Below are 22,669 nucleotides of genomic sequence, written 5' to 3' on the forward strand. Positions count from 1 at the left end.
TGTGCAGGGGACATAGGAATCAGATAGTTGGGCAGTGGCATCGTTAGGATTGCTAGTTATTTAGATTATTTGACAGCCTTGTAGTTAGGCCAGGGGAAAATGAGTGCTGTAGGGAACTTGTATTCTCGTCCACCTAAGATGGGAGTACAAAGGAGGAAGACATGACTGTCTTGGATAAGGAGAAATCTTGTAGGTGGTCACTGTTTGTCACTGGTGGACCTTAACAGTGTGGTCAGGATTACTGGGCAGACTGGATGTGCTAGATGGTCTTTTTTTTTTTGCTGTCATTTTGCTGTAGTACTGTGGGGGAAATTTTCAAAACTAGGCAGGTAGTTGCAAAGGTACTTTTTCCAGCAGACTTTGATCCGCTCTCAAAGGGAAAGCACACGCATGCTTTTCCTTTTGTTGCCTAGGGGGAAAAATACCCACGGAGCTTTGCATTTGTTTCTTCTGCTGATGCTTTTTCCCTAAAAATCAATGAGCATAACTTTGAGGATGCAAAACTACATCCATTATTGCCTCCTGCGTTCTAACCCTGTGTGGCCAAAAGCATGTGTGCATGTTGATGCCCCTTGTGTATAGGGTGGGCAGTTTTCAGATGTCTTATTTGCACATGCAGATGACTTTTGAAAATTGCTTGCCCATGACAGAAAAGCTGCAGTAGGATAGAAGTGTGTTGTAATGGAGGTGGCATGTATGTGCATATTTTAATCTTGATATCATTCCACAGATTTCCCTGCAGTGAACTGGGTTCTTCAGCTAGATTGTCCAGAGGATGCCAGTACTTACATCCATCGGGTGGGGAGAACAGCCAGGTATGTTCTGAACTTGCCGTTGCAGCATAGCTCCCTGCTGCAACGGCAGGGGAGAAGAAAAACAACCAATAAGGGCTGAATAACAGTCTGGGTAAAACAAATAAGCATGGGTGTAGCTTGCTTATTGCGGCGGTTACTTCCCCTACTACCCATAACTAATCAAGCTTGATATTTCACTTGGTTGCAGCTCCATCACTGCTCTCTACATTAATGGTGGGGGTGGAAGGGAAATAGAACCAAAGAGCTAAGAGAAACAGATAAGTATGAGAAAAAAAAATGTGAAGCTTGCTGGGCAGACTGGATGGGCCGTTTGGTCTTCTTCTGCCGTCATTTCTATGTTTCTATGTTTCTATGTAACTTCTGGTGAGAAAACAAGGCAGTGATTTTGTGCCATAGCTGGTTCCCTCTTTTACTTCTCAGCTGCTTGGTTGTAGCCAATGTTTAGATAGGAGCAATATTTGATGCCCCTCCAGTTCCCGTCAGCTGTATAACTTACTACTTATTCGGCTAAGTGGCAGCCAGTATATATCCGGCTATGTTCAGTAGCTGTCACGTAGCAGGATAAGCAACTTATTTGGCTAAGTAGGTAGTCAGATATCCAGGGAATGGGCAATGGCTGTAACAGGGCGGTGCTACTTAGCCGGATAACTTAACTGGATAAGTGCCGATATTTGGACTTGTCCGGTTAAGTTAATTGGATAAGTTAGATCTGCCATAAAGCAGATCTAACTTATCCAGCTAAGTAGTGCCAGATACGTGGATATTCAGCAGTGTAGCTGTGCCCCTGGAACTTGAACCTTCAAAGTGAGGGCCAAACCCTTAAGCAAGCCATCCTGTAAAAATTCCAAAATCAATGGAATATCCACCTTGAGCAGTTCATTACCTCGCTCAGAACACCAGGCCTCAAAGATCCTCCGAACTCTAACATAGGCTAGTGAAATAGAAAATTTCCAAGCCCAAAGTAGAGTGGAAATTACAGCAGGCGAATAACCCCGCTTCAACAACCGAGCCCTTTCAATAGCCAAACTGTAAGAATTGTCCCAGATCCTCATGCAGAATGGGTCCCTTATATAACAGATCTGTCCGAGTCGGTAGCCTGAGGGGACTGTCCACCAGAAGTCTCTGGAGATTGGCGTACCATGACCTTCGAACCCAACCCAGAGCCACTAAAAGGATGGTGTTGGGTTTGACTTGCAATCTTCTGGACCAGCCTGCCTATTGAAGGCCAGGGCAGAAACGCATAAAGCAGAGCGCCACGTGGCCATTCCTGAGCGAGAGCATCTATGCTCATTGCTTTTGGGTCCCACCTGCGACTGAAGAAACATGGAATTTTCGCATTGTTGAAGGTCACCAACAGGGCTAGATCCGATAGGCCACAGCGATCCACCAGGAGCTGAAAGGCTAGATCCCAAGGTCCTGGAGATAGACACTCCTCTTCAACTTCTACCTTTTCAGTAAACAGATGTGTTCACTAGGGGGTGGGGTGCTCATATGGGCTCCTTCTGAACTCAAGGGATCTTGTCAGTGAAGGGATCTGTTTCAGATAAATCTCCTGGAGCTACAAGCCATTCAGCATACAGTGAGAGTTCTTTGCATTTCCTTCAGGAAACAAGAATTCTGATTTGAATTGATAACCAAGTAGTGATGTTCTACACGAACAAACAAGGTCATGGACCGTCTGCCAGGAGTCTTTCAAAATTTGGGAATGGGCTCATAGCCACAGAGCTTTTCTCCAAGCAACCCACTTTCTGAGATTTTCAACACCCTGGCGGATTACCTTAGCAGATTTTTTCACCCACATGAGTGAGTTAAACCAGAGGGAAGCAGACAGGTTGTTGGACCTCTGGAGTCACCTGTCAATCAACTTGCTCATGTCAGAGGATAACAGGAAGGTCAAAATATTTTATTCCGTTCTTCAAAGCAAGTTCAAGTCTGCTCTGGATGCTTTTATGCTCAGGTGGGATGCACAAAAGCATCCCATGCTGTATGTCTTTCCTCCACTTTTGATGGTAGTGAAAACTGTGCAGAAGGTACTGAAAGACTAAGTGCACCTTATCCTCATTGCCCTATCTACAGATATGGTTCTTTTAACTCTGTCAGTCTGCTCACTGATCCCTTTGGGATCCAATCTGGCTTTTCTGACTCGAGAGGAGGGGTTGTCTATATTATCCGAACTTCCCCTCCTTTAACTTTGCAGCATGGATGTTGAGCACTTGATAGTCTCATCACTGTCACTTTCCAAGGAAGCTGAGAATATTGCAATTTTGGACACGAGGCCTTCTACCAGAAAAGCTTAGTTTTTAATCTTGGTTTCAGGCAGACTTCTTGAACCTGTTTGCCTGCGCTCCAGAGTATCTACTTCAGTAATTCTCCTTAGAGCCGTGTCTATTGAAGACATCTGCAAAACTGCAGCTTGGTCATCAGTTCGTACCGTCATGTCCTGTTATTTTCTGGACAATATCTCAAGAAGTGATAGTAACTTTAGGAAAGAAGTTTTATGCAGCCTGTTCTCCCAGTAGTCCACTCACCGTGGGGAGAAGGGGTGATAGGGGGGTCCTGGTTGTCTTTCAGTAAGTGCTCTATCATGCAGTCCTTAGCTTGGGATTCCCCAAGTGTCATGGATAATTCAGCCCTGCTTGTCGATGGAGAAAACAAGGTCACCCCCCATAAACTGGGTTCTCTGTAGACAGCAAGATGAATTAGCCATGCTTAATATCCACCTGCCTCCCTGCAGAGTCAATCACCTAAAGCTAAGCTCTACAATAGACTGATGGGCTCACAAGACAAGTATGCATGTGGGAACTCCTATGCATGCTTAATAGTAAAACTGAGCTAGAGAGATGGGTCCATTGGTGGCGTTGGATGGTGTCAAGCACATGTCATGATGACTCCCATTTCTGATGCCTTTATGGTGTTCCCCGGTGTTTGTTTCCAAGGGAGATGTGGTAAAGGCTACTAGGGGAAAAGCTTTAGTGTCTGGAAGTTGTGTTTCCAGTGCTGTGCTCCAAGCCTAGGTTTGGGATGGTTCTTGACCTGTTTTGTGATTCCAAAAAAAGACTGTTCCTTTCACTCCATTCAGGACCTAAAAGAGGTCAACAAGTGTTTCCACATTACCTGCTTCATGATGGAAACTCTTTGTTCTGTTATAGTGAAGATGAGAAAATGGGTTTTCTTTCACATTTGGATTTTGCTGGCACATACTTTCACAATCCTAACAGGAAAGATCATAGAGATTTCTTCCGTTTTGTGCTTAGGAATGCACTTTCAGTTCATGGCTGTCCATTTCAGGCTCACCCCAGCACCAAGAACCTTCTCCAAGATGATGGTTGCAGTGGTCCCCCTCAGGGAAGGCATCGTGATTCATCTATATCTGGACATTTGGGTTTTTCAGGGCCAAATCATTTCAAGAGAGCCAATCTGTCTCCACCATAGTAGTTCAGGTCCTGGTTTGGGCTGTGTGGTGAATTACATGAACAGCAGACTGAATCTCTTGCAGTCCTTGGAGTATCTGGGAGCGTGGTTCGATTACAATTGTTTTGTGTCTTTCTGACCCAGATGGGAGTCGTCAAGTTATTAGTGCGGATGTGAGAATTTCTGTCAGGACAGGCACCCAAGATATGGGATTATCGCCAACTTCTGGGATATAATGTGGCCTTATTGGATTTTGTTCTGTGGCCCACAGCTCATATGCATCCTTTTCAGATATCCCAGATCACAGAATTATGAAGTTCATCTTCCTGTTCTACTACATGTATGGGAAAGCATAGCTTGGTGGGTGACTCCAGGAATCTGTTGAAGGGAATGGATCTGGATCCTCCCACCTGGATTGTGGTAACTTTGGACATGAGCTTATTGGGCAGGCGAGCTTGCTGTCAAGACCATGTGGTGCGTGCAGAGTTATAGTCCGTAAATAGACTGGAAAGCAGAGCTGTCAGATTGACTCTGATGTAGTTCCTTCCCTTAGTGAAGGGGATGGCACTTTAGGTGCTCTCAAATAATCCCACAGCGGTAGCATATATAAACAGACGAGGGAGTACTCTAAGTCCAGTGGTGGCCTAGGAAATAAGTGTGTACCATTGGGCAAAGCAAAATTTGCTACTGTTCTCCACAGTTCACGTCACAGGAGTAGAAAACTTTAAGGCCTACTATCAACTGAAATAAATTAGATCCTGAGGAGTGGAAACTCAGCTGGGATGGTTTCAAACTTGCAGGAAATCAGTGCAGCCTTCCTTGCTTGGGTCTATTGGCAACTTGCAGGAACTGAAAGGTTGACAAGATTCTTCTGTTGCTGGAATGAATGGGGTACCAGCGGGATTGATGTTTGTCTTCAACCTTGGCTAAGGGACAAATGTCTTTGTCTTCCCTCTTTGGCCTGTATTAGGCAGTATGCTAAGAAGACTTAGAGGATTACTTCTTAACAGTCATTCAGGTAACTCTAGATTTGGCTAAAGAGGCCATGGTACATGAATCTGATGAGACTGACTGGGACTCCTGTTAGGGTGCCCGTTGGATGTGGTCTATTACTGCAGGGCTAGTTATGGTGGCCCCTGCCATTTTATGGCTTGGCCTTTGAGAGGGTTTACTTGTGCAGAAAGAGAATTTCTTCTTTAGTCACTTCTAGCATGCTGAAGGTTCATGAGAACTCAACTTCCTTGATGTATGTTCATGTTTGGCACCTTTTTGAAGGTGTTTGTAAGGATCAGTTTATCTTGCACTGGCAGGCAGACATCCCTGGCCCTTTATGCTCTGAAAGTTCAAGTTGCTGCTATTTTATGCTACAGAGGTGGTATTCAGAGGTTCTCAGCTGCTTATCCAGATGCTGCCAGTTTTCTTTTGGGATTAAATGTATTCACTCTACTTTTAGGGCCTTGGTTCCTTAATGGGACCTTGGTGATCTAGTGGGCTCTCCCTTCAAATCAATTAAATAGGCCTCTCTGAAGGATCTTTCTTTAAAGATGGTTTTTTTTTTTAGTATCTCTCTGCTGCGCTAGGTGTATTTCAGAGTTTATGGCCTTATCATGTAGAGAAACCTACCTGGTATTCTCTGCTGAATCAATCTCCTTTATCCTAGTTTCATTCTCTTTTCCCAAGGTAATGTCGCCTTGGGAATAATTATTGTGGCAAGGATAGTATTCTCCGTTTACTAGACGTCCTCTGCATTCTTCTCATATATGTGAGGGTGACCAATCCATAGGTTGTCCGTGTGTATGATGGCCCTCACAGGGGTGAAGCAACTTCAAAAGTGTCATTGGCCAGATAGACTAGACCAGGGATGGTGAACTCCGGTCCTATATTGCCACAAACAGGCCAGGTTTTCAGGATATCCACAATGAATATGCATGAGATAGATCTGCATACAGTTTAGGCAGTGCATGCAAATCTTTCTCATGCATATTTATTGTGGATATCCTGAAAACCTGGCCTGCTTGTGGCATTCAAGGACTAGAGTTCACCATCTCTGGACTAGATAGATGTACTTCAGTGTGTTTTCTGAAGGGCTAGCAGGCGCCGGAGGCTGTTTGGGCTCCCAAAGAGGGTTCAGACTTCCTCAGAGGGCATCTGTAAAGCATTGTCATTACATTCATTTTTTAACATTACAAACTGGACATGAAAGCCAAGGCAGGCACTACATTTGAAGAAGGCATTCTCAGAGCAGCCCTGTCTTCTTCCCTCCAATACTGGAGTGGGTTTGGGTATTTGCCATACATCTGGACTGACCTAGCAGGAGGAAAACTAAGGAGAGCATTTTGAACTTGCCAGTTAATTTCCTTTCCTTGAATTCTGCTGGACAGTCCAGAACCCTGCCGGGAAGACAGTGGCTGCATGTTCTTTTCCTTGGTTGAGTTTTTTTGAGGTTGCAGAATTTGTCCCTTTCCTTAGGGAGAGAGGCTGTGTCTTTTAATTTGTTCACTAATTCCTACCAAGCCCTTAATACCTAGTGGTTTCCATAGGGGGATTACTGTTGGAGGTTTTCTCCTGTTTTTTTCTTAGCATTTTTATTTTTAGGCTTTTTTTTTTTAAAACAATTAATTGTTTGCGGTTAGTTTGACAAAGGATACTAGCAAGTGCCTAGGCTGCACTACCCTTAAGAGCAGTGATGATGACACTGGGAAAAATGTGGTCCTCTGTCTCCATCTGCTGACAGGGTAAAATAAAATTCATGCATCTAGATTGATCTAGCAGGATTCAAAGAGAGAAAATTAACAAGTAAATCCAAACTGCTCATTTGTTTATTTGCTTTTGCTCGCTTGTGTCTAGATGCAGTTTATTTTTCTTCCAATTAGAATCTTAAATGGGAGCTTGCATGCTCAAAAAAAGTTGAAGGCAGCTTGTTGTCCATTTATGTGACAGTACCTCCCTTTGCTGGATAGTAGGTTTTGGTGTAACTGGATGGTGGATTAGCTCCTAAGCTAATGCTAGGAGGCTCTGGGTTGCTGCTGGGAACATCTCTTTTATGGCAGTAACTGGGCAGTAAGTGATGTTGCCTGTGTCCCTTGCTTTCTACTGTTGAGGAGAGCATTTGGGCATCAATGGTGTCTCCTTAAAGAGGCTTATCTGAGGGCCCGTTTGTCTGCTGGTCTTGGACAATCATCTTGGCATAAACTTCCACCATCCTTCTAGAAATGTTCAACTGTTAATTAACAAGGTTAACTGTGCTCTGAATGACTTTCTAATAATGCAACATATTTGTTGGTGTTTTTGTTAGCTCTTTTTGTGTTCAATATGATCAGGGATGGTAAAGTCCCAGGTGGCTGGTTGCCTAGACAATCTAAATTTTATTCTAGATACCTGCTCAACTCTGCTTCAGCAAGGGTCGTATTGCGGAAGTGGTGTTACTGCAGAGCTAACCATGTGACAGTTGATGTAGATGGATGGTGACTCTGGGTGAGGGAGGAGGGGGGCTGGTAAAGGGAAAGGAGGAAGAGGAATCTGGGAGAGGGTATAAAAATAAGCATCTCCCAAAAAAGGGCACATAGAATAACTCCCCCCCCCCCCAAAAAAAAATAAATATATAATATATAGATTGAAGTACTGATACACAACAATATCTATATAGTATAAACTAGAATGATCTACAGCTTTAAAATAACTTTCACTATGTGGATATTCAAAAAAACGAATATAAATACATATAAAGGAGTGTGTATATGTGTGTATGTATATGTATATTATAAAGGAAAGGAATCATATTTTGTGGTTTCTAAATGTTCTGGCTGGTTTCACACTTTTCTAAATATTTTTTATTCTGGGTATGATGTAGTTTTTCTGTTGCTTTACTTGTAATATGTTCCAAAAAACCTGCTGAAAACAAAGTTTGTGTTTATATACTACTGAAGGAGTTCTGCACAGTGCAAAATTTTCACATAATTTTAATTCCTCTAGACTTTGGCACAGAGACCACGTGTGTAGAGGGATAAAGGAGTTCTTGTGTTTATTTACTGGACTTGATACTGAGAAGACTGTGTTCTGGGGATTAAAAGCAAAAAGATGTTGTCACCGTTGGCCTGTGGTGTGTCGGAAGAAGAACAAATAGGTGTCGTTGGCTTGCATGGGCCAGCAGAACAAGGAGTTGGCCTTGACCAATGAGGATTGGAAGAAGAAGACATTGACAGATGTGGGTCTTGATGGAGCCTACAGCAGTTTGGCCCACATGTGCAGGAAGGATGCAGGGCAGCCTGGAGGCAGCAGCTGCATCGTCAGAAGTGGGAGGGTTAGGCACTGGCGGAGTGGGCATTGGTCCTGTGGCGTGGATGAGTGCGAGAGTGCATGGGAGTTTGGGGGAGTGCAAGCTGGAAGGGGTTTGAATCCATGGGGGAAAGACCAGATCTTACAGTACTATTAATTTACTGGTGGAATTTATGAAAAATTTAAATTCTGTATCTTTGAGTAATTTTACTGTATTGCATTTTAAATTAATTAGACAGTGATTATATTGGGTGTTTGCATAGTAACATAGTAAATAACAGCAGATAAAGACTAATTAGCCCATCCATTGTGCCCAGTTGAGATTCTATCTGGTTTTTGGTCTTCCTAAGCGGATGAGCATAAAAATTCCCATAAACAAACCAACCTCAACTTCTGCGCCTCCCTCTCCCCTTGTCTTCCATCTGACCTCTCAAGCCGTCTCTTGCCACTGCCTTCCGCATCTGTCTCAGGCATATCCAGAAGCTTGGTACAGTCATTCTACTATTGTAGGTATTTGTTTTTAGCTCCGGCTGTTTCTGTTCCTTTGTTCATTCAGCTCAGTGAGAAGCAGGGCTGGGTTCTGATGTAATGAGCCTTCATTCACAGCTATCTTGGAATGTTTTCCCTGTTTTATATCCCCCCTCCCCCCCCAACTCACTCAGTCTGTTCATTACAGTGATGGTCCTGGGTCGGGGATCATGCATCAAGGCTTCTTCCAGAATTCTGCCATCAGGTATCACCCTTAGCAATAAACATGGTGCGTTCCCCTCTTCCTGCAGACTGTGAATGCTGCCTCCTCAGTATCCCCAGCCTAAGCTGACTCGGGGATCTAAGTGTGGACTTTCTGCATAGCAATGCACAGCTCTTGCTACCTGAGTTGGCCCTTGTTTAGAGCTTTAACTGCCACTCCATGTAATTATCCCATTGTTTCTCTACCATCCTGTCTAGTAAGCATACAGGATTCCTCCCCACCCATGTCTTTTCACCAAGCTTTGTAATATTTCTAAAGTGCTACTTAAGATTCTGCACTATTAGATTCTCTTCTGGGTATGTGTCCTGTGCATCTGTCTGGTTTGGGTGAGCACTGTGAGGATTCCATGGGAGCTTAGGGTCTTTAACCATTCATGTGCGCTTTTATTTCCTTGTACAAGTGGGAGAAGTGTCTCCATCTACATGGAAGTAGTTTGTCATACACAAGAGTGGCTTCTGCTTGAATTCCTTGGTTCTGGTAAAGCAGGATCAGGATACTATGAAGTATTCTTTTACAGCTCTTTCCAATTACTGTACATTTATTTTCCCCAAAGGGGAAAATACTTTGCATCTGTGCAGTTGTGAATTGAGAAGTGATCATTTTAAAACAAATTCCTATTATGTGTGAAGTTTTCCAAGGGGGCCAGGATTTCTAAATTGGTTTTGTGATTAGAGATAAAAGCTTAGTCTCTATAAGCTTGAGGAAATCTCAAGCCTTGCACCAGCAGCTGTAGATACGTGCAGCATGAAAGTACTGTCCCATTGTTAGCATTATTGAATCTCCTTGCCTGGCTGTGATGCCACAACTGAGGGTGTGTTTGACATTGAGATACATATGACACTGGTCTGTGAACAGAGGAAATGACCCTGATATGCGTCCACTAGGGGTTGTGATGCTGGATAATGAGAAGAACTTGGTGATAGATTTACAGCCCAGTTTCTTGATTGTATTTGCTGTCGGCTAGTATTTTCGTTTTATTGGTTGTCATATTTGAATGTTTATAATGAAATGTTTGTTCAGTTTTTAAAATGTGGAGAGAAAACAGTACTGGATTTGTAGAGTAGGTGAGAGCAGATCAAGGCTGGCTGCTGTCTCTGTGCGTAGGTGTTCCTGAAATGAAAGCTCACAGGATGTTTTTAGTACACCAGTAGCAGTCCCAGCTTTCAGTCTTCATAGCATGGGCTGAACATAACAAAAGTCCTCTGTTTTCAGAGCTTCAATTTTAGGATATCTTGGTTTGCCTTGACTTTGCAGGGTAAATAGAATTGAGGAGCTGGGTATGAATGAGGTCAGAGGAACAAGTAGGGAATTTGGAGGACGAGAGAAGATAGGCAGTTTCCTCCACTGGCATTTCAGAAAAGGAGAAGAGGGTGGCATGGGCTAGGGGAAGGTAGAGGAATAAAGTGGGGGAGAAGGAAGTAGAGGCTGATGCTGGTTGAAAACTCAAGACTAATTTTGTGAACCCTATCATGGAAGTAGTCATCCATAATCTGGCTAGAGTGTGAAGGGAGGTGGGAGGCAAAGGCAATTTGAGGAGAGAATTGATTGTTGCAGAGATGCAAAGGTTGGATGCAAGAGGGTTTATCAGATAGATATAGTAGTCTTGCTTGGCAAGTGCAGTAAGAGATTGGAAGGCAGTTAGGATAAATTTGAACTGTGTGAAGTCGACATGGGTATGGATTTTAGCCGGAGACGTTCTGCAGAACGGGTACATGAATTTGGAGTAAAATTCTAGGGGAACAACAAGTGTGTTTAAAGCAGAGGAGAATATAAAAGAGTTGAGAGCCTGCAGATTACTGAAGGGTGGTTTTGGTGACTTTTAAGAGGCTGTATGGTAGGGTGGTTTAGTGTGAAAGAGATCAGATGATGGTCTGAGAGGGGAAGAACTGAGGTGGAAAAGTCAGAGAGAGCTAGGAGGGAAAGAACTAGGTCAAGGCAGTGGCCATGCTTGTGAGTAAGGGCAGTACTGCAGAGTAGGAGAACAAACAAGGCTGTTCAGGGGGAAGGGCTTTGAGGCCTCAGAGTCAGGTATTGTCAACATGGAGGTTAAAGTCCTGAAGAATAAGGGAAAGGGAGGATGGTTCAAGGAAGAAGAAATGCCAGTTATCAAGTTGGTGAGAGAGGATGAGGGGGATTTATCAGGGGTAAATAAATGACAACTACTTGGTGAATAGGAGGATGAAGTGGGCCTCAAAGGAAAAAAGAGTGGTATTAAAGTGGAAGAAGGAGTTGAATCCTACAGGAGCGAGACAGAGAGCAACAGTTCAACACCACCACCATGGCCTACTGTGCAAGGTGTATGGGAGAAAAGATAACAGCAACTGAAGCAGAGTCCTCAGGAGAAAGTCAAGGCAAGAAGATGAGAAGTATGAGATAAAGAGGTCATGAATATAGTTCATCCCAGCACTATTGTAGTGTACTACTAGCAAGTGGAAGAGGCTCCTATCGCTTTCCACCTCTTGATATACAAATTCATGAAAGGACTGTGTAATTCTGAACCTCTGGTCAGTAAACCTCAGTGTCTTGGGACTTCAATGTAGTCCTAGCTCAACTTATAAAACTTCCTTTCAAACATATCGAGTCAATGGACTTGAAGTTTCTTACCTGACAAGTATTGTTTCTTGTGGTTGGCACTTTGGCATAAAGAGCAAATGAACTACAGGTTCTGGTTTCATATTCACTATACCTTTATTTATTTTTTTCACAATACAGTGGTTGTACAAACTCACCCCGAGTTCTTTCCGAAAGTGGTATTTGTGTTGCCCTTTAAGCAAGCTATTGTGTTACTACATTCTTTCAAAGACCACATGTGTACAAAGGAGCTTGGACTTTTCATTTCTTGGACTGTAAGAGAGTTCTGTCGTATTAACTAAAGCGTATCCTCTGATTCAAATAGATTGGGCAGGGCAGTTGCAAAATGAACTCTGTCTAGTAGGCTAGTGGACTGTATAGTGCAGTGGCTTAAAGAATACAGACTCTGTCAAGGTTCAAGTGAGAGCCATGCCAACGTCAGTGGCTCTTCTCAGGGCTGCTTCTTTCGAGGACATTTGCAAAGTTGCTGCTTGGTCATCTGGCTACATTTTATTTATTTATTTCGATTTATATTCTGTTTTCTCGCACTTTTTTCAGTGCTTCAAAGCAGATTACATTCAGGTACTGTAGGTATTTCCCTCTCCCCAGAGGGCTTACAATCTAAGTTTGTACCTGAGGCAATGGAGGGTAAAGTGACTTGCCCAAGGTCACAAGGAGCAACAGTGGGACTTGAACCCTGGTCTCCTAGTTCATAGCCCACTGGGCTTGTCTGGGCAGCATGTCCTGAAGAGGCTGTAAATTTGGACAAGCAGTTCTACGCAGCCTGTTCTCCCAATAGTGGGATTGAATTGTCTTTTAAGTAAGTGCTTCTGCTGTACACCCCTCAGCTTAGGACTCTACACATGTTATGGCTGTTTCATGCCTTAATTGCTGAAGATAAATGAGCATCATTTGATAGTCTCGAAACTGGAGAAAAGCAAAATTATAAACAAACTAAAACCAGCCACATATCCTCTTGACCTGATACCAGCCACCTCGTTAAAACAAGTAAACCAAACAATAACCCCTACAATCGCAAAAATAGTCAACCTTGCCATTGCTGACGTATATATACCTCATAATTTAAAACAGACAGTTATAAAACCAATATTACAAAATAAATCTGGAAAAACAGACGATTGGGATAACTATCGACCAATCTCTAACTTACCCTTCCTTGCGAAAATACTCGATAAAGCAGTGCTTGTCCAACTAGAGATGCATCTAGAAGATAAAAAAGACACTGTACCCTAACCAATTTGGATTCCGGAAAAACCATTCAACTAAAACTTTTACAATCCATAATGGGCCCTGTATTTATGAGGTTTTGACTCCAACGAATCTTACTGCCTTATCTTGATAGATTTAGCAGCAGCATTTGACTCTATTGATCATAATCTGCTATGCCAACAATTGAGAAACATAGGGCTTGATGGAAATGTATTAAGACGGTTTACTTCATTCCTAGCAGATAGAACATTCCAAGTAAAACTTGACAATCATATTTGACAACTTCCAATGCACAACAGGCATTCTGCAAGGATCAGCAGTATCAGCAACATTATTTAATATCTATATGCTATGCGTGTAAATTACTAACGCACCTTGGAATAAACTTCTACCTATACGCAGATGATCTGCAATTCTATATCCCACTGACAAATTCAATTGAAAAAACAGCATTAGTGATCTCTGAATATATAATTGCAATAAAGAATAACTGGCACAACTGAAACTCTCTATGAACCCCAAAAAAACAAAAATAATTTGGTTGAGCCGAAATCCACCTAAATCCATATATCCAGATTTAGATAATGGAAATTGCCAAATAATCCCTGCAACTCAAGTGAGAGATCTAGGAGTCCAATTCGATGAAAATTTCACAGTGAAAGCCCACACAGGGTTCTACAAGCTGTGGATCTTGAGCCGACTGAAACTTTTACTAAGCACAACAGATTTCAGAACAGTATTACAAACTCTAATATTCTCAAACCTCAATTACTGTAATTCTTTACTTCTGGGTCTTCCGGCAAGTCACTTAAAACCATTGCAATTACTGCGGAATGCCGCAGCAGAATGCTGACTGGAGCAAGGAAATATGACCATATAACCCCTACACTGATAGCATTACACTGGCTACCTATTCCATCAAGAATATATTATAAAGTTCTAATGATAATTTACAATAATATTAATCCTAACAACAATGATCTGATGGGAATATCATTTAAACCACTCAGTCCCTCATGAAATCTATGATTACAAAACAAAGGCCTCTTAGAAATCCCCACAATAAGAAATTCTCATTTAACGCAAACTAGAGACAGTTATATCAATTGCTGGCCCAAAACTCTGGAACTCCATGCCAGTGGAACTATGAACAATTCAGACAGAAAGAGATTTAAAAGTGACTTGAAAACTTGGTTATTCAAAAATTCCTACAGCTTGTCATAATTTTCCAGTTCACCATGAACCAGTTAACCAAAACATGACCTGAGCAAGACCATTCCCTCTAAACCCCATATACCCCAATTCTGTTTCATTCTGTATGTCTGCCAGTGTAATGCATAGTATAAATATTTATTTAATTTTATTTAACATTTTTCTATACCGACCGTCATGGTTAAATACCATATCAGGACGGTTTACATCGAACAGGGGTAAAATAACTAGATAAAGGAAGAAAAAACAAAGTTACATTACAACGAGGACTGTGAACTTGGAAGCTTAGGAAGCTAGAAGAGAAATATAAAGTTAAGTTAAAGGGAGAGAAACAAATTCCGGACTAGAGGTAGTCCAGACTAGAGATAGTCCACATGTTAGAGTCGGTATCCATGCTGTCAAGGTATTCAGAGGAGGGGAGGATCCATTAATCATGGGTAGATAACGCCTAATGTGTATCCCAGGGTTCTGGGAAGGCTTGGCGGAACAGCCACGTTTTGAGTTTTTTCTTAAAAGTTAGCAGGCAAGGTTCCAGCCTAAGTTCTGCAGGGAGGTTGTTCCAGATGGCTGGGCCTGCTGTCGAAAATGCTCGGTCCCTGGATGCGATGAGTCGTGTGGCTTTGGTTGGAGGGGCTTGTAGCGTTCCTTTGGATATTTCTCTCATTGGCCTGTTAGAAGTATGGAGTTTTAATGGAATTTCAAGGTCGAGATAAAGGAGATTATAGATGAATTTGTGTATTAATGTTAAAGATTTGTGAAGGACTCTGTAATTGACTGGTAACCAGTGTAGATTTCGGAGGATGGGTGTAATATGATCATTCCGGTTGGTGCTTGTCAGGATTCTAGCTGCAGCATTCTGTATCATCTGGAGAGGCCTGATGGATGAGTTGGGTAATCCTGTGAAGAGCTCGCTGCAGTAGTCTATTTTGGCAAAAATCAATGATTGAAGAACTGTCCTAAAGTCGTTTGATATGAATATTTAAATATTCATATATTTAAATATTTAATATTTAATATTTAATATTTAATATTTAAATAATTTAATATTTAATATTTAAATAATAGTTTAAATATGAATGTTTAACCTGTCAACCGTTGTGATCTAGTGATTCTCACATGGAATCACGGTATATAAAACATCTAAATAAATGCCTGCTTGTCGATGGAGAAAGCAAGTTTGCTTACCTGTAAATAGAGTTCATCGTAGACAGCAGGATGAATTAGCCATTCTTAATACCTGTCCATCTTCCTGGGGAGTTCATTATCTCACTAAAGCTTCAGCTCTGAAGAAACTGAGGGGCTCAAAAAGCAGTGTACATAGGTTTTTACTAAGCTCGGATAGCTAAGTCCATGTCGGTGCCATCAGATGCATAACAGCTAATTCATCCTGCTGTCCGTGGAGAACCCTGTATACAGGTAAACAAACTTGCTTTCCACACATTCAAAGGGAACTAATGGCAGCAATACTATTTTATTGTAATAAATTGTAAAACTATATATAATCAATATGAGGAGAAAAAAGGTTGACCCAGGAATAGAGAGACCTAGAAAGAGAATAAATGAGGCCAGGAAGAGCAAGGTGGTATGGTGAAGAATCATGTTAGTATAAGATTTGTAAACATGCTTGTTTGAACTTGACCCCACTTGGGGTATTTTCCTTGCTTTTTTCCAGCTGGTTTCTTCTTTGTCTGGCTGGAGCACCGGAGCTCTTTGTGTTTTTGTATTCAACGATGAAATCTGCCACTAGGGGACAGCAGAAGCTAATTTGTCTTGTTTAGCAGAGACGTGTTACTGTACACACATCCTTGGAATGGAGAACGTTTAGAGCTGAATTCATTGCTATGATTTTTGTTTTAATCTGGTCTGTGATCTCGGAGCAGGAGGCGAGAAGGGTGATGCAACCCCCAGACCATTTAACAGTTGTGTAGCAGACCGAAAGTAAAAACACAATTTACGGAAACTTCACTGTTGAAACAAGAAAAGAAACTGTCACAGTTTGCAGAGCTGGAAGATACTTAAGTTTATTTTATTTGTTTATGCAATTGGGAGTTTAATTGCCCAGAAGAAAATAACTCATCCCTTGCTAATTCCATTAGCATTAAATCTTTATGAGGCCACTTGAGCATTCTGTATTTTGCCACATTTTCCAACCCCTCTGTATGTGAACTCTGTTACAGATCTTTGCGCCATCTGTAAAAAAAAAAAAAAAATACAGTTTTTCCTAACTCCTCTGAGATTTCTCTTATAAAACCTTTTAATAGATCTGGCCCCAGGACTGTTAGTCGCCTTCTTTTCCTTGCAGTGGATTCCATTTATCATCCTTTGTCTGTTGCTCAACCAGTCTCTACTCTAGTTTAACACTATTGGATCCCCTTGATTCCAAGCCTCCTGTACAGAAAGTGCTATATTTCTTTATTTGGGAAATTTATTTCACTGTTTCTTGTCAAGAGTGTATTTCTTGGCCAAAATTTGAAATTCATAAATAAAAAAAAAAAAAGAACATTGTCAAGGGATTATTTATTTATTTGAGATGCTTAAATTCTGCAGTTTCTTAGCATCTTGTCAGATGAATCCAGAACCAGTGGATTATGCACCTCTACCAGCAGATGGAGATGGAGCAAAGCTGACATCACAGTATATATGCTCCTGCATTGATATCAGCCTGCCAGTATTCTCCATCTCCAGCAAATGGTGGATGTGATTCTTCCTACTGGGGATTGCTTCAAGGTTTGGAAAGAGAAAGAAACAAGAAAATGTAATTTGCCTCCCCCTGGTCCCTCCCGCAGTTGAGAATTCCTGAGCTGATTCCGTGGTCCCTCAGATGAGTGCTTTGGACCAGTGGCTGGCCTTTGAGCTGGCGAGGACCTAGCTATAAAAAAACCCAACAAAACAAAGCAGGTGCAGGAAGCCGAGCGCGGCGGTGATGGTATTTACCCTCTCCCCCTGCAGCTGGAGACTGTGCTTGTATTCAGCCAGGATGGGTTGAGCTCAGAAAAAGTTTTGTAAAATAGTTTGAGAAGGGGAGTTGATTAGGGATTCCTCCCCTCCCCCCTTTTCGGTCTCCTTACTCAGCGAGTGATCTGATGGCTGTTCCCGCCTCCGATGGTGTTCGGTATCGGGGGGACAGCCTGGTGGGTTGAGCAGCTCTTGCGGCTAGGCCCCGCTCTGAGGCTCGACTGGTTCACCACATGATAGGCCGTGGCGGCGCCTTCGCGCACTTTTTGTGTCGTATACTGCCTTCTTCAGTTCCGTTGGATCATAACTTGTGCACCTGACTGTGTGGTCTGTTGTGTATTTTGGTTTTGCGCCTAGTTCAATGCCTAGTTAAGACCATAGGAGTATCTACCAGGGTGCCCAAATTGTGTGTGCCTGCTTGCGCCTTTTATACACTTATACGCATGAACGCGATTGTTTTTTTTAATCGCATTCCCTGAGCGTCCTGTCAAAGCCCAAGTTGAGCGCTTATTTCAGCACAGTGCTGTGAACCTTATCTGATGGCACCTGTAGCGAAGAAATCTAAGCGCTAGGCATTTTAGCCTGACGTTCCTTCTAACATGTATCAGTGCTGTTTGGAGGCTCAGGGGGAATTACTCTCCTTTGATTTTATTAAACCTGGTTCTTCCCAGCCTGATGGAGGTCTGGGTAAAGACAGGTCAGGAGGGGGACCTGACCTTGGATCTCCCTTAACTGGTTCGTCAGTGGGGGAAAGTAGCTCAGTGGGTATAGTACAAGTGCCTTCTGGTTTTGGCATGGATCATTCTGCTTTTTCTTGGGTGGAACTTTTTCAAGGATTGCAATCCTTTCTTCAGACACAGTCCTCAGCCCAGTCCAATTTTGCCAGTCCAGAGGTGCAGGTGGTGACCTCTCACTTGACCAGTACTACGATTAAGCACCGAAATACACCTAGATTGGCTGTAGGTTATGTCTGAGCCAAAGAAAAATCCCATTTTGATTTCTTTGTGCAAAGTCTCTTGTTTTTTCCCCTGTTATGGAAACCATTCAAGAATTGATTGTTCTTGAGTGGGATGCTCTGGAGGCTAATTTCAAAGGGGGTCAGGTTTTGGATACAGTGGCTAAGAAAGCATTTGTGTTTTCCAAAAGTAGATATGCTTGTCTGTGCCATCTCCAAGCAGATGACTATCCCTGTGGAGGGAGGAGCGGCCTTGAAGGATGTGCACAATAGGATTGAGGCCATACTTAAGCAAACATTTGAAGCAGTGGCAATGACCTTACAGATAGCTTCTTCTTGTTCTCTGGTGGCTCGCTCTTGTTTGCTTCTCTCTCTCAGGAGGTCGATTCTGGAGTGAATTCCAGGGCAGTTATGGAGCCAGCAGCCACCTTTTTGTATGGACTGTGAATTGGTCCGTACATCAGCCAGTGTGGCTTCGGTGATAGCGGCCAGGCATCAGCTATGGCTAAGAAATTCGTCAGCCGATGCAACCTCCCAGACTAACCTTATGAAATTGCCCTTTAAAGGTTCACTCTTGTTTGGGAGTGAGTTGGAAAAATTGTGCGTTGAGTGAAAAAGAGCTTTCTCCGATTAGTTTTAAATGTGCCACATGCTAACTTCTAGGAGTGCTCCCTAGTTATTTCTATTAATCGAAAGAATAAATAACTGATTCACATAACCCGTTCTAGACCTCTCATGATTTTAAACACCTCTATCATATCCCCCCTCAGCCGTCTCTTCTTCAAGCTGAAAAGTCCTAACCTTTTTAGTCTTTCCTCATAGGGGAGCTGTTCCATTCCCCTTATCATTTTGGTCGCCCTTCTCTGTACCTTCTCCATTGCAACTATATCTTTTTTTGAGATGCGGCGACCAGAATTGTACACAGTATTCAAGGTGCGGTCTCACCATGGAGCGATACAGAGGCATTATGACATTTTCTGTTTTATTCACCATTCCCTTTCTAATAATTCCCAACATTCTGTTTGCTTTTTTGACTGCCGCAGCACACTTAACCGACGATTTCAGTGTGTTATCCACTATGACGCCTAGATCTCTTTCTTGGATGGTAGCTCCTAATATGGAACTTAACATTGTGTAACTATAGCAAGTATTATTTTTCCCTATATGCATCACCTTGCACTTATCCACATTAAATTTCATCTGCTATTTGGGTGCCCAATTTCCAGTCTCAGAAGGTCTTCCTGCAATTTATCACAATCTGCTTGTGATTTAACTACTCTGAACAATTTTGTATCATCTGCACATTTGATTACCTCACTCATTGTATTTCTTTCCAGATCATTTATAAAATTTATTGTGCAGGTGCATCTGTTGACAAACACTATATGCCTGACAGTGTGGTCCTGTCTGCAGGAACTCTGTTTGATGGCAGCAACCCTAGAAGTAATACCTAAGAGAGGGCGCATATGCATCATCTTCACTCCCTGCTGTCTCCTTGGACCCCACAGGACTATTCGATCCGGCCCCACCTGCCGATGGAGGTGAGGCCTAGGAGAAGTCCTTCTGCAGATCCTAGGCCTGTCAGTTTCCCGGACAGATGGGACAGGTTTGGACGGCGTGGCCTGATTGGCCACAGTACATGCAGAACCCCATGCATTTGCAAAAATGTCTCTCCTTGGAAGTTAAATGGCTTCGGCCTAGTTGCATAGGCTCTTCCTCTTCTAAGGGAGCAGGTGGTAGACTTGAAGCAACAGGCACAGTTTAGGGCGGTTAGCCCCCAAAATGGACTTTCGTGGAGTCTTAGCCTCCTGTGTTCGGTCTCGAATACGGCGGTCAGTTCTCCCAGCCAATTCCATCAGAGACTCACTGGTATCAGGCACATCATGAGCCACCAATTTGTCCTTTAAGTGAGAGTTGAGGCTCTCCAAGAAGATAGCATGTAGACATCCAGTGTCCCAATGTAGTTCGGATGCTAAAGTCTTGAATTCGATCACATAGTCTGTGAGCGGCTTATTACCTTGCTGGAGATTAAGTAGAGCAGATCCAGCGAAGGTCTGGTGAACCGGGTCATCAGACAGACTTGAAAAGTTTTAGAAATCCTGGTAGGTCATTCAGGATAGGATCTTCACGTTCCCATAACGGTGAAGCCCAAGCCAAAGCTCGTCCTTCTAGAAAAGATAGGATGTAAGTGGTCTTGGAAGCTTCTGTGGGAAAGAGGGTAGGCTGTAAAGAAAAATGCATGCTGCATTGGTTAACAAACCCTCTACACATCCTTGCTTCGCCCGTGAAGCAGGTAGGCGTGGATAAAGGTACAGTGGTCTTGATGGTTACCACTGGAGCCAGCAGTTCTTTCACTGGAGTTGCTGAGGTATTCAGTTGAGCATGCAACTGATTGAAGGCAGTAGCTAGGCTTTCCAGAGACTTTTGTTGCTCAGTGATCTGCTGGGCTAGGCCAGGAATGGCCTGCAAGGCCGCGAGCTGAGCCGAGTCCATGGAGTTAGCAATCTGTTGGGTTTGTGGCATAGTGTGGACTCTTAGTAGCAGTGGTGATGACTGCTCCCATGGGGAGGGACCCTGTGGAGAACCACAGCGACAGGCTAGACTCAGAGAGCAGGCACTTGAGATGGAAATCTTTATTGTACTGCTGTAGACAGATGATACTTGCGCAGGAGTGGATGGCACTGAAGTCCAGCAAGGTGCCAATAAGCTCAGACAGTCTCAGATGTAGATGGTCTCACCCGGATGTGCTAGGTTGCTAGTGTTCCACAGAGTAGGATAAGCCGAACCTGGAGGGTGGAAATGGAGAGCTGGAGCATAGAGGTACTCACTGAAGAGTAGTGCAGGAATCCTTCTGGAAGTTGGTGAAGGTGGGACCCGAGGTCCGTGGTGCAGGATACCCTGAGCTGGATAGGCCCTCGAGGAGCGAGTATCTAGGAGTGCAGATGATCCTGAAAAGAGAAGAGAGACCCTCGAGGAGCGGTTGTCTGAGTTAGTAGTAGAAACCCTAAAGGGTAGTTGGCAGCGAGAGGTCCCTGAGGAGCGGGTGCCCAGAGCTGCTTCAGGAGCGAGATACCCCGGAGTGTAGTGAGGAATCCAAGCGTGCAGCTTAGAAGCGGTCAGAGTAGCTAAACCGAAGTCCTTGCTAACTCATTCGTGCGGAGCGGAGGCTTAAATACCCGGAGGTATTGACGTCATGCAGTGGGGACACCCCGAGATTCCCGCCATGACATGTAGATAAGCGTAGGCAGCGTGCACGCCCTAGGAGGCCACAGGAAGGAGCATGGCGGATGGGGACGCCCATGCTGTGTTCGAGACGCCGAGGGTTTCGGCACTTGGCTCCGGAGGCAGCCATCTTACCCACGGAGGAGGAGAAAGGCAAAAAAGAGGTGAGGCAGAGCGGTCGCCGCCATCTGCGACTGGACGCAACAGGTGGAAGTAAACAGGGTGAGCCAGCTTCACATGCTACAATAGCTTGCTGGATTAAGGAGGTGGTCACGGCCGCGTACGTGGATGCTGAACAGCCATTGCCTAGTCAGGTTAGGGCTCAGGCAGTGTCGTGGGCGGAAGTTAGTGTTGTCTCCCATCAACAATTTCTCAGCTCCAGTGATAAATGCGGATAACAGCACAAACAATCATAAATAATATAACAAGCACAATTATCATGCATCTTAACCTTAAAATATGGACAGGTTAATGACCAACATTATAAACACTTTCATAAAAGAACGCTTTGAGTTGAAACCTTGTATATTTATTTGAATGCAGAACTGGAATTCTATTTTTTTATTGTTTAATTAGAATACTGTTCATTTTTATTGACACTTTGTCTCTCAATCTTTTTTTGTAGGGTGCGGAATATAAAATTTTAAATAGATAAAATAAACAGTGTCAAAGGCCTTTATGAAATTTAAGTTCGCCACAACCAGCGCTGCCCCTTTCTAGTGTAATTCTGATTACCAATTCAAAGAAGCCAATCTGATTTGATTGACACAAATTCCCCTGGTTAATCCATGCTGCCTTGGATCCTGTAATCCACGAGTCTCAAAATATTTCACAATCATCGCTTTTAGTAGTCATTCTGTTTCTTCTCCCATCACAGAGGTCAGGCTGACTCGCTTGTAGCTGACACCTTCCTCTCTGTATCTACTTTTGTGGAGAGGGATTATATTTGCCTGTCCCTAAAGTAAGCTCGAGCAGAGCTGTCAGTGCTGGTATCAGCACTGTATTTTAGGATATTACCTGTCTGGGTCTGTTGTCTCGTTCACTTTGTTTTCCTACTTTCGTCCAGATTCTATCTTTTGTGAATGGTCTGGAGCTTACATTTCTCATTTTTGCTCTGTTATTTTACCAAGACCACCTTCTGTGAATAGTACACTAACACATTTAATATTTCTTCTTTTCCCCAGTCTCCTTCCACAGTTTTCCCTTTTTTCTCCTTAGTTCCCTTGACTGCCTTCCCCTACTTCTCTCAGCCTTTCCAGATATTTTGCTGTC

The 22,669-nt window shown here is 43.2% G+C and overlaps 1 protein-coding gene across 3 annotated transcripts in view; it reads left to right on the plus strand.

Annotated features, from left to right (window-relative positions):
* The window catches only part of DDX10 (DEAD-box helicase 10), a 759,707-nt gene that overhangs the window by 42,905 nt on the left and 694,133 nt on the right, over nucleotides 1-22,669 (plus strand). For all 3 annotated transcript variants that reach the window (XM_029602477.1, XM_029602475.1, XM_029602474.1), the window contains exon 9: nucleotides 731-815. In XM_029602477.1, the coding sequence (XP_029458337.1) occupies nucleotides 731-815 (85 nt within the window). The remainder of the gene's footprint in view (nucleotides 1-730; nucleotides 816-22,669) is intronic.

Source organism: Rhinatrema bivittatum, chromosome 5 (genome assembly GCF_901001135.1).
Source record: "Rhinatrema bivittatum chromosome 5, aRhiBiv1.1, whole genome shotgun sequence".
Lineage (NCBI taxonomy): Eukaryota > Metazoa > Chordata > Amphibia > Gymnophiona > Rhinatrematidae > Rhinatrema > Rhinatrema bivittatum.